Source organism: Ictalurus furcatus, chromosome 25 (genome assembly GCF_023375685.1).
Source record: "Ictalurus furcatus strain D&B chromosome 25, Billie_1.0, whole genome shotgun sequence".
Classification (NCBI taxonomy): domain Eukaryota; kingdom Metazoa; phylum Chordata; class Actinopteri; order Siluriformes; family Ictaluridae; genus Ictalurus; species Ictalurus furcatus.
This window is the reverse complement of record NC_071279.1, coordinates 1,723,406-1,735,780: the sequence shown is the minus strand read 5'-3', so window position 1 is coordinate 1,735,780 and position 12,375 is coordinate 1,723,406. Positions and strand designations below refer to the sequence as shown.

Here is a 12,375-nt window from a genome sequence, read left to right as displayed (position 1 = left end):
CGCACGGATAATCATATGGACTTTTGCTAAACAGACTATCTGTGATTACTTGATTACTGAGATGTGTGATGATTAACCTACAGTATGTACATATTAATCAAGTTAAGATGCGAATCCTATCTATACATATATGTATATATGTATACAGATATTTTTTCAAAATTCAATATTGCTTTTTAAAATATAACAAGGGATTCATGGTATGCAGTCTAGTAGTCTCACGCTCTAAATACAGCAAAAAAGCCTGTAGCTTTTCCTCATAGGGTTTAGCAAGGAGACGGTGCTGACGAATAAGGAGCTAACAGTGGTCAAGAGCTTCGTTAATCTGCACCCGAGGACACCTGTTACACACCATGACCCTAAAAGGACACGGCAGAGCCAATCAGAATGCAGCAGCTCCACGCTGTCCAGAAAACAGTTGTGAAGGAGGGACAGAGATCTTCATACATCCCCCTTCCATTCAGCCACCTAAACCCCACCTCAGCTGTCTGGCATGTTTTGGGCTCCATCACACATGCCATAGACAGCATTGCACAGCGCTATGCATTTGCCCCCCCCCCCCCCCCCCCCCCCCCTGGCTGGATCCTTAACTAGACCTGAAACATTTACCATTACAGCAGATCTCCTCCCACTCCCACTTCGTATTTTCATACGAACAGACAGAATTGAAACTAAAATGTTTAACACACAAAAACACGATACAGATCAAACTGACCTGGATTGAATTGGAGCAGTGACTGCGATATTGTGCTTGTTTATTTAGGCAACATTTGAGCAGTGTATAAGACATGAGATTGCATCATAACCCTATTGGCACCAATGCAAAATATGCAGATTGAGACTTATATGTATCATGACATGGCTAAAACAAACAAACAAACAAAACAAAAACCCTGTCATAACTGTTAAACAATACAACTCGACTTTTACACGCAAATATAGTCACTAATTCTGCCACAGGGAGGGACTCTTGCCTCTTAAAAATGACCATTCCATTTTAGTAGGTTCCTGTCACCAAGATCAGGTACTGCATTCCCTTACTAGTGCGCCCTTTTTCAACAGCTCTTATTTAGGCTTGTGTGAATACTTGAGCCCGCCCTGGCTCCCGGCCCCCTGGTATATTTAAGGAGCATCCCTCACACTCACCCTCTGTCCCAGTGGAAACTCCAGTCTTCCAGCTCAGCTTGGTGAGTGGCTTGTGGTTTATTTTCACGGACTACCAGAGGGAAGAGGGAGATGAACAGAGTTAGGATTCAAAACTTGACGAAGATGAACGAACTCTGATTTTCAAGATTTGGTAACATAATTAAGCCTTTTTCCCCCCCAATCTCTTTTTATGAAGACAGGTAGTGAAATTGTGTCAAAATCATCTTCTATAGGAAGCCAACTATAGTTTGATTTCATTTTCTAGAAATATGCAGAAATCAGTAAGGAAAGGAAAGGAAAAGTAGGTCTGTTGGTTGAAGCAGTTCTTTTGGCAGTTTTGACAACCAGTCAAAACTGGGGGGGGTTTTGACTGGGGGGAGCAACAATCTGTTGGCCAGTGAAGCAAAGGGATTTATCAATGGTTGCAGTAACAGCACATAGTGCTCAGAGAAGATTTACTGTGTGTGGACAGCTGAGCCAGGACCTTGCTGCCACTCGTCAGCTGGCAAGCTCCTTCATTTGTGAAATAGCTTCAGATAAGGCGGCTCTGTGGGTGATTACACAAACTGACGCCTAAAACAGATTTCTGCTTAACTGTGAAATTGTGCTGATTGACTGGACAACGCAGCTGAAATTTTCCACTTTTGTAGTTTTGTACTTTTACTTTCTTTTTAGTCATTTTTATTACATTGTGTAGTAATTGATCAACTTTATTGGTATGGGTTGTCCTGTGTACACTAAAGAAATAAGTCTACCCCAAAAGGAGATGCTCATAGAGTAATAGTGGTGAAAATACTGTATTCTTACTGTTGCCTGTTCCCTTTTAGACCATCCCAGAAAAAGACGAATCATGTGTGACGACGACGAGACCACCGCCCTCGTGTGCGACAATGGCTCTGGTTTGGTCAAGGCTGGGTTCGCCGGTGATGATGCTCCCCGTGCCGTCTTCCCTTCCATCGTTGGAAGACCCCGTCACCAGGTAAGTCTAATGAACAGCACAATGCAGCAGCAACATACACTCAAAAGTACACATTGAAACACTGACTCGTTCTTACTTGTATTAAAGAGCAAAAAAGAAACCAGTGATTTCTAACACGATGACTTCTTCCAAAAGGGTGTGATGGTGGGTATGGGTCAGAAGGACAGCTACGTCGGAGACGAGGCCCAGAGCAAGAGAGGTATCCTGACTCTGAAGTACCCCATTGAGCACGGTATCATCACCAACTGGGACGATATGGAGAAGGTGAGAGCCAATTACTCAAAGACCTCAAGACACAAACGTAGATTAATTATTATAACACATCAGAATGTTAATAACACAATAGCCCTTTTATTTGTTTTAGGTATTAATTTTGTATCTTCTAATTACTAATACGGACAACCTTAATCAAAGGAATGTAATTTATGCATTCTGTTAACCTTAGCTAAATGCATGGCAAGTTTTTTTAAAACTTTTTTTTCCCTTTTATCTTAGATCTGGCACCACACCTTCTACAATGAGCTGCGTGTGGCCCCTGAGGAACACCCCACACTGCTCACCGAGGCCCCCCTCAACCCCAAGGCCAACAGAGAGAAGATGACCCAGGTCAGTAGAGAGTACAGAGTACACTATACCCCACTCTCACTCTCAATACACTGTTGACGCTCATGCGTCACTTTTAAATTCTACTGAAAATGACCAGCGTTCCATTTGTTATAGATCATGTTTGAGACCTTCAACGTCCCAGCAATGTATGTGGCCATCCAGGCGGTACTGTCCCTGTATGCCTCTGGTCGTACCACTGGTCAGTATCTCCAAAAATAATCCCTGAATAATAAAGCCCTTATTATTATTATTATTATTATTATTATTATTATTATTATCAGTTTGAATAGTTACAGGAAATGTATACTCTTTTCCACTGCTTCACAGGTATTGTCCTGGACTCTGGTGATGGTGTGACCCACAATGTCCCCATCTATGAGGGTTATGCTCTCCCCCATGCCATCATGCGTCTGGATCTGGCTGGTCGTGACCTGACTGACTACCTGATGAAGATCCTGACTGAGCGTGGCTACTCTTTTGTGACCACTGGTGGGTATAGATAACAGAATTTTAGGAAATCCTAGTGATTCTCTTCAAACGATTCAAACCATAAGAATATGTATGAGGAATGATTAGTAAAATACCTTAAAGAATTGATATGACTAGACTAATTCATTAAACATCTGCATCGCCTTCATGAGCTGAACTTGTGTAGTTTCTCACTAAAATATGTCCTCCGTAGCTGAGCGTGAGATTGTGCGTGACATCAAGGAGAAGCTGTGCTATGTCGCTCTGGACTTTGAGAACGAGATGGCCACCGCTGCATCATCCTCCTCCCTGGAGAAATCCTATGAGTTGCCCGACGGCCAGGTCATCACCATCGGCAACGAGCGTTTCCGTTGCCCTGAGACGCTCTTCCAGCCTTCCTTCATTGGTGTGTCTTGCTTGTACAGTGCACTTACTTTGTCCCATTGTGCTCCCCTGGGCTGTTGATAAGTTTATTAAGCCCAGTACAACATTCTATCCATGTTAACTACATGTTCTACCGACGTGACGTTACCTGACAGGTATGGAGTCTGCTGGTATCCATGAGACTGCCTACAACAGCATCATGAAGTGCGACATTGACATCCGCAAGGACCTGTACGCCAACAATGTCCTGTCTGGTGGTACCACCATGTACCCTGGTATTGCTGACCGTATGCAGAAGGAGATCACTGCTCTGGCCCCCAGCACGATGAAGATCAAGGTAACAGATCAAGTGACTGAGTGAAGCCAGAAAAGCAGTATGAATCTGTTCTATGCACGCTCTGATGATGTTTCTTCCTATTTCCAGATCATTGCTCCACCTGAGCGTAAGTACTCTGTCTGGATCGGTGGCTCCATCCTGGCTTCCCTGTCCACCTTCCAGCAGATGTGGATCAGCAAGCAGGAATATGATGAGGCTGGCCCCTCCATTGTCCACAGGAAATGCTTCTAAACGCCTAACGTACCTGTCCAGCTATCCCCCTGTCTGCATTTGTACTGTTTCGATTACTGTATATACATGTACTATTGTAATAAAGTTAATGACCTGTAAGAGTATTCAAATTCCTCATTGTCTTTTGTTGATGAAAAGGTTTTTTTTAAAAAAACATTTTAGAAAGTTCATGAGCTCAGCGGGAAGCATTGTTAGCTCACAGCTCCAGGCTCCCAGGTTTCATCCTGAGCTTGAGTGACTGTGTGGATTTTTGCATGCCCTCCCCATGATCACATGGGTTTTCTCTAGGTTTTCTGGTTTCCAGCTCCTGTCCAAAAACATGCAGGACTGGCTATGGTAAATTGCCCGTAAGTGTGAATGTGTGTGTGCATGGTGTTCTGTAATGGGCTGGTGTCCCATGTGGGGTGAATATTCTTCTGCCTTATGTCTGGACTGCCACCGCGACCCAGGTAAGACATTTCAGTGGCTCCATAGGTAGCTAGCTAACATTAGCGCACTTGTTCGCTTGATTCAGCTAGGTATCGAGCTTCCTATTATGTTTTTGTTTGGTTTTGTTTTGCTATGGTCAGTGTGACAAATTGCACTTATTTTCTGATAGTTATGAGAGAGAGCAATTCACCTCTACTCCAAGAAAACCGTATCCTCCGCCACCTCCGTCGTCAAGTATTGGAGCTAATATACAACCCATATGTATACCTCAGGGCACACAGTGGCTTAGTGGTTAGCACGTTCGCCTCACACCTCCAGGGTCGGGGGTTCGATTCCCACCGTGACGGTGGGTTTGATTCCCACCGTGTTCCTGTGTGTGCGGAGTTTGCGTGTTCTCCCCGTGCTGCGGGGGTTTCCTCCGGGTACTCCGGTTTCCTCCCCCCAGTCCACAGGCATGCATGGTAGGCTGATTGGCGTGTCCAAAGTGTCCGTAGTGTATGAATGGGTGTGTGAGTGTGTATGTGATTGTGCCCTGATGGATTGGCACCCTGTCCACGGTGTACCCCGCCTTGTGCCCCATGCTCCCTGGGATATGCTCCAGGTTCCCCGTGACCCTGAAAAGGATAAAGCGGTATAGAAGATGGATGAATCTTTTATATATGGATGAATCATTATATTTTGTTTTATATAATGTTTTATGGCTACAGGACGCAACATTTTAAGTAATCTTTAATCATGATTACTTGAATGTTTAAGTAAAGAGAACGTTAGGGTTTACAGTGTGTTAAAAACACCATTTATTTGTGTAATGTAAGGCACTTTTTACAGAATAAATCTGAGTAAAAACAGGGCGAGTTGCAGGCCTTGTGTCCTTTCGCACTGCGGGAAGAGGAGATGAGCTGGGTCGCTTAGCAACAGCGCAGTATTCCGGAAGAGAGGAGGAAGCGCGTGTGTCCTCATCCTCATTGCCTCTTCACTGATACACATTACACGGTAAGCTCTGAATTTGTTTACACTCTTCTTTTAATCAGCACAAATCCTAGTCGTCGTTTTGATCTTTAGAGAGATGTGAAACATTGCGCCTGGGCAGTTTTTCTCATCTCCTGCTGGAGCTGGATGCGGGGGGAAAGCAATGTCGTCAACACTGCGGTGTACTTCTTCATGTTGCTTGTCTGGTGCAGATTAAACTGTCACGTATGTGTATGGCTTCAAATATGATGTTGGATGGATGGGAAGAAAGCGTCTCGCGGAGCAATACAACACAGGCCAGATGTGGGATTTGAGGCTATGTAGATATTCAGATTTGCTGTGATCGGTTTCTTGGTGTGGTGTTAGCTCTGTGTCTGTCGGTGCAGTGATGGGTTCGGTGCTGTGGGCGCTGGTGCTGAGCATGGCGGCGCTGGTGTGCGGACGGAGCGCGCGCGCTGACGCGGACATTGAGCGGCTCCTGCACGGGGTGATGGAGCAGCTCGGCATCGCGCGACCGCGCGAGGAGTTCACCGCGCACCAAGCCGCTAATGTAGCAGGCCCGCTCAGCATCCAGGGTAAACACACACACACACACACACACACACACACACACACACACACACACACACCTGTAGGGTTAACAAGGAACATTATAATATTATAAATATATCAAGAAACATAGGCTAGTGTAATAAAAATCACCCAACATCCTGTTTCTAGACCCATTACCCCACACCGTTCTGTTGAGCTCATGAGAATGAGAATCTGAGTCCAGTTATTTATGTTTATTTATATAGAGAAATAACTCAGATTGTTTTTTAAATCATAGGAAACATTACTTAAGGCAAGACAATGCGGGTGAATAGGATCATTAACGAAACAAAACAAAATAAAACAAAACAATACACACTTTCAGTAAACGCCTTCAGTCACAGCAAGTATTTTTGTATTGGAGCTGATAGATAAAAAAAAAAAGGACACTTATTTATGCAAATTAAATTTGCATAAACTTGCATACTTAGGAAAGCAGAAAAATATAAATACCCTTTTGACCTGCGATGGGCTGGTGTCCTATCCGAAGGGGGGGGGGAGGGGGATTTCTGCTGCTGTGGTGAATAGGCCACCGCATGGATCCACTGCAACCTCGCAACCTTACCAGGATGTTCTCCCCGTACTGCGGGGGTTTCCTCCGGGTACTCCGGTTTCCTCCCCCAGTCCAAAGACATGCATGGTAGGCTGATCGGCGTGTCCAAAGTGTCCGTAGTGTATGAATGGGTGTGTGAGTGTGTATGTGATTGTGCCCTGTGATGGATTGGCACCCTGTCCAGGGTGTACCCCGCCTTGTGCCCCATGCTCCCTGGGATAGACTCCAGGTTCCCCGTGACCCTGAAAAGGATAAAGCGGTATAGAAGATGGATGAATGGATGGACTTCACTGTAAAGACAATTTCATGAGAAAGAGTTTTAAAGAAAACTTTAAAATCATTTCTCATTTGTTATTGTTTTGCCAAGACAATACCATTATATCCATAAATATTTTGACCACGGTATCCAGGAATTCAATTAGACAGTTGGCTGCTCGGCATATTCTATGGTCAGATGTGTATAATTCCTTCATTATTTCACTTACAAGTAAGCAGTTAAAAGGTCTAGAGTTCATTGAAGTGTGGAATTTGCATTACAGTTAACTCTCAATATGAAGTCCAAAAAGCTGTCACTGCCAGTGAAGCAAGCAATCATTAGGCTGGAAAAAAAAACCCCCAACAACAACAACCCAACAACCTCAAAACAACCTCATTAGAGAGATAGCAAAAACATAAGGTGTGGCCAAAGCAACTATTTGGTACGTTCTTAAAAAGAAAGACGGCACTAGTGACAAAGACGACTGTGTTAGATGACAGAAGAATTCTTTCCCTGGTGAAGAAAATCCCCTACACAACAGTTGGACAGATAAAGAACCCACTCCAGGAGGGAGGTGTATCTGTATCCAAGTTAACAATCAAGAGAAGACTTCACCAGAGTCAATAGAGAGGGTTTACCGCAAGATGTAAACAACTGGTAAGCCTTAAAAACATGGAGACCAGATTAGAGTTTGCCCAAAACAAAACAAAACCAAAAAAACCCTGTACAGTTCCTTACAGTGCTTATTTTTAAGTTCAATTAATTGATCATGTTTTGGAATCCCCAAACGCAAATAATTATAAACATATTATAAACAAGGATTCATCACAAGGGGGAAATGAGATTCATTTATACGTTTATTGCGATTTGTGTTTGTGAAACAACAACGATCTACTTAAATCTAAAAAAAATATTAATGGAATGTTTGCAATTTAGAACCCTGTCTCAGAGAACAGAGACAATAAAGATTCTTTCAGTCCAGAGCTGGTCTTTGAGACTACTATATTCACATCAAACATCAGAATGAAAAAAAAAAAATATGAGTGAAGATAAAGGACTTTGTGGTAAGAGTAAAATATCATCTGCTCATTGTCTGATTTTATGTTGCATGTTAGAAAGTTATACTAAATATCAGCACTTTGGAAGTCCGCTTGTCCAATCAAATTAGTGGACCAGAACTAACTGTTGTATAATGTGCCTTATTAACTGAATGTTCTGGAGGGAGTGATTGTTCTTTTTCTTTGGCTGTAAACCTGGACAATTCTGTCTGCATGTTAAGTTACAGAAGCATGTGTCCACTAGGTGGTGCACATGAGGGACTTCAGCATCTCGGCCCCTACGGGAACATCCCTAATATTGTTGCAGAACTGACTGGGGACAATGTCCCAAAAGACTTCAGCCAGGACCATGGATATCCGGATCCCCCTAACCCATGCCCTCTAGGAAAAACGGGTACAGATGAGTCTAGTACCACCTGCCAAATCCCACTGAAACATTATGCTTGAAAAGTGTTTATTATTTGTATTATACCAATCATATGACATCACAGAGTAATAATCAGTTTAATTACATTAATAGGAATAGATTGTATTTATTAAAATAAATACAAATAGTACCAAGAGTACTAAACATGTACATCCATAGAGTGTTTTATTTTTCTGTTTAGTTTTCCTGATGAGTTTTTCTTCTTAAATAAACATGATGATTTTTTTTTGTTGTTGTTTTTAGCTGCAGATGGGTGCTTGGAGAATTCGCCAGATACAGCCGAGTTCAGCCGAGAGTTTCAGAAACACCAGCACCTCTTTGACCCGGAGCACGACTATCCATCACTGGCCAAATGGGTGAGTTACGGCGCTGATAACTTGGACAAAGAGTCAAGATTAGCATCTGGTTAACATCTGGTCTCGGAACAGCACGACACACATCTCTAACTGGAACATAGTTTATATGCTGCTGTTGAGAATATTGACTTAAATCGGTAAAGCTTTATTGTTCATTAAAACAAAAACAATTCTAACCTTTTACATTTTGTTTTTATTGAATTGTGAAGTAGAGGATTCATTTGAACTATTTTTCAATAACTGTTATTTTTTCTTGTCAGATAAAAAAATATATATATATTAAAAAAAATATATATATATATAGCATTCACTGACAACGTTTTTTTTTTTATTATTGTGCTTCCAGAATAAAAAGTTATTGTATGAAAAACTGAAAGGAGGACCAAAAAGAAGAAAAAGGGTTTGTTATAATATTAATGTTTCATTACCTGATTTAACAATATGTGAGATAAACATGACACAATAATAAAGCTGTTAGGATGTCTTGGTTTTACAGTTTAGTCATGGTGTATAATCAGACGGATACCTCTACCTGGTTACCTGTTCATTCCCCTCCTAAGTTCTCCGTTCTCCCCCTAACTCATCCGTTTTTCAGATTTTCATCCGTGCCTTCACAAAAAACATTCACAACATTTTTTTCAGAGGCTGCCTTTCCTCACAGCCACGCTCTTTCAATTTACAAAGGCATGATAAATACTGACAATCTAAGAGATTTTATGGACGCTGTGCTTTTCTAAAATTTTTTATATTATATATATATATATAAATATATATATATTTTTCTTTTTGTTATATATAATACAACGTGCAGAGAGACTCGTGCCCAGAATTTTTAAAATCAAACGTTCCTTTAATTTTCACTACCGGCTTGTGTTTCAAACGGTCCATTAATACCATCATAACATGAAACCAACTAGGTTATCATACCGTGAAAATTTAAAACCATAACACCCCTGCCCACAAGACAGAGAGAGAAAAGCTGACGGACGCCCTGCTGTTTTGTGTTTCAGAGCACCAACCCATATCTGATGGGACAGAGACTGGACAATGTGGTGGCTAAAAAATCGGTGCCACATTTCCCAGAGGAGGAAGAAATGGAAACCACTCCAAGACAAGTCTGAATGTACTATTATAATGACAGGTGTATAATAGAGTCGTTGTATCTATCAGTGCATGTTAAAATTAGAACCAGTAAACTTTAATCATGAGACGAAACGGTCGAAACAGAAGATAGTCGTCATTTAAAATGTATTTTTTGGCTTGGTATCATTTTTCGTTTTAAGAAAGTAAAATAAAACAAACATGTTCATGTGCAAAATTTTTTGATGTGTAACAGAAAAAAAAAAAAATGTTCGTAACAACACATCCGCTACTTGTTATGCAGAACGGAACCCAGACCTTCCGGATAGGATTTTCCAGGCACAGCTGCTCTGATCTGTGTTTAGTATATTAGTATAATATAGTCATGGTTAGCCATTCTTGTATTCTATTTCGTGCAGTAGTTGTTGCTGGTAGGACAATCAATCAATCAATAAATATATCTCCCAGTACTTATAGATATCATGATACACTGTGTCTGTTTTTATGTCTTTCTCAGTGTAATAAAACCAATAATGTAACATTTATAAATCTATGAGGGGGAAAACATGAGATTAAACAATTGGTCTGAAAAACTCCTTTTAAAGCTGAGCTTAAAATGAGCTGCAGGTTACAGTCAGTAATGTACCAGACTCAGGAAAGTAAATAATAATGTGATGGAAAAGGAAAGGCAGACAGTTTTTTGAGTAGATTTATTCTTTGTGTCGTTGATGTCAAATTCTATAATATATGATTTTATATATAATTAGTCGGTTTCAGACCACAACATACATCCCTGACTGTTTGTCCTTGCATGTCGAGCTTTTATAAATCTGAGGTGGCCAACATACTATTTAAACAATTTTGTACAGTTTTCTCAGTCACCTCACTGAACCAACTCTTCGAATCATCCTCCATGAATCGATTCAGGTGTGTTGGAGCAGAAAACAACAACAAAAAACACAAAAGAAAACCGACACAACGAACGAATCAAACCGCAGAGTCTACTGCAAAAAAGATTCGAATCAGTGAAGTGAATCACAGACATGGGGGCGTGGCCTGTCTCCTCGCTTCCTGCCCACTTTCAGTTAAAACGGTGCGCGCACGCGTCGCACTTTCTGTCGGTCCCGGTATGAGCTGTGGATTTTCTGCAGTTTACTTTTGGGTTGTTTTCTTTTTTTTCTTCTTCCAAGGATTCAGACAGCCTACAATTATCCCGACTGAACTGCACTTTACGCAAAAATAATAAATAAATAAATACATAAATAAAAAATAAATAAATAACAATAGAGCAACAACTGGCGATTCACAAGGTAAACAAATAATCTTAGTCTTGATGGAAACAATGTTTTCAAGTTCATCATTAATGTTTTAATGGCATTATTTTTTTAACAATAGTATAGTTTACTAGAAACTGATAACTGAAAATGAGAAGGGGTAATTTTTCCCATTTGTTTAAGGTTTCTAAATTATTATTATTATTATTATTATTATTATTATTAGTAGTAGTAGTAGTAGTAATAGTATTGTTGTTGTTGTAGTAAAATATATTATTAAATATGTTAAGCGTCTTGATCATATATATGATGTTGACAGAAGTTTTTATGCATTAGCAGATTACCTGATTATAGAAATGCCTCCTGGGTATGTTTTATTAAACATATCTGCACGAATGCTGCGGAAGCGGAAACGAGGGTTATATGTAGGTTATATTTGTGGATATTGATTGACAGTGTTGATATTGATAATGTTAGCGCACACCCTGTATAAGCAGTTTTGCTGTCTATATTTACATGGAAAGATGGCGCAAGGGGCATCGTTTGCTGTGCTCCTGGGTCTGTGGCTCCTCTCGTGTCCTGTGAAATGCTGGAGCAGCGGCGGATTTCAAGGCGCCGTTCCTCATCACGTTAAACTCAGCCCAGTCTCCTGGGAGCAGACAGAGCAGCCTGCACCGAGCTGGTCCGCCACAGGAACGTCTGCGCAGGCACAGGAGGTGCTCGGCTCCAGCCAGGAGGCTCTGCATGTGACCGAGCGCCACTACCTGAAGCGGGACTGGTGCAAGACGCAGCCGTTGAAGCAGACGCTGCAGGAAGAGGGCTGCATCAGCCGCACCATCATCAACAGCTTCTGCTACGGCCAGTGCAACTCCTTTTACATCCCGCGGCACGTCTACCAAGAAGAAAGCGCCTTCCAGTCCTGCTCCTTCTGCAAACCAAAAACGTTCACCGTCGTCACTTACACGCTGATCTGCCCGAGTCAGATCCCGAGAATCAGACGGAAACACGTGCGGCGGGTCAAACAGTGCCGCTGTACTTCCATAGACTTGGATTAATACTGATCGCACAAAGTTACGTTTTTTGCTTTCCCACGTGACTGATTATGAAAAACTACACACACACACACACACACACACACACACAGTCCATGTTATTCTGTAGGTTTACTTCCATGCACAAAAAAAACAAAAACAAAAACAAAACAGCACTAAACTCTACCTTTTCTTGTTGA

General features: G+C 41.6%; 3 protein-coding genes across 3 annotated transcripts; all 3 read left to right on the top strand.

The window, feature by feature from the left end:
* Positions 1 to 674: 674 nt before the first annotated feature.
* On the top strand, positions 675 to 4,229 carry actc1a (actin alpha cardiac muscle 1a). Its single transcript, XM_053613789.1, has 9 exons — positions 675 to 1,187; positions 1,974 to 2,125; positions 2,261 to 2,389; positions 2,621 to 2,731; positions 2,846 to 2,930; positions 3,059 to 3,220; positions 3,414 to 3,605; positions 3,739 to 3,920; positions 4,008 to 4,229. The coding sequence occupies exons 2-9, from the start codon at positions 1,997 to 1,999 to the stop codon at positions 4,149 to 4,151; spliced, it is 1,134 nt and encodes a 377-aa protein (XP_053469764.1). The 5' UTR covers positions 675 to 1,187; positions 1,974 to 1,996; the 3' UTR covers positions 4,152 to 4,229.
* A 1,537-nt stretch (positions 4,230 to 5,766) lies between these two features.
* LOC128601082 (neuroendocrine protein 7B2) lies at positions 5,767 to 10,709 on the top strand. The gene is made up of 5 exons (XM_053613994.1): positions 5,767 to 6,124; positions 8,252 to 8,401; positions 8,678 to 8,790; positions 9,137 to 9,190; positions 9,801 to 10,709. Exons 1-5 carry the CDS (start codon positions 5,938 to 5,940, stop codon positions 9,909 to 9,911), a joined length of 615 nt encoding a protein of 204 aa, XP_053469969.1. The 5' UTR covers positions 5,767 to 5,937; the 3' UTR covers positions 9,912 to 10,709.
* Positions 10,710 to 11,017: 308 nt separating this feature from the next.
* Positions 11,018 to 12,245, top strand: grem1a (gremlin 1a, DAN family BMP antagonist). The gene is made up of 2 exons (XM_053613995.1): positions 11,018 to 11,180; positions 11,669 to 12,245. The coding sequence occupies exon 2, from the start codon at positions 11,669 to 11,671 to the stop codon at positions 12,197 to 12,199; it is 531 nt and encodes a 176-aa protein (XP_053469970.1). The 5' UTR covers positions 11,018 to 11,180; the 3' UTR covers positions 12,200 to 12,245.
* The last annotated feature ends 130 nt before the right edge of the window (positions 12,246 to 12,375 follow it).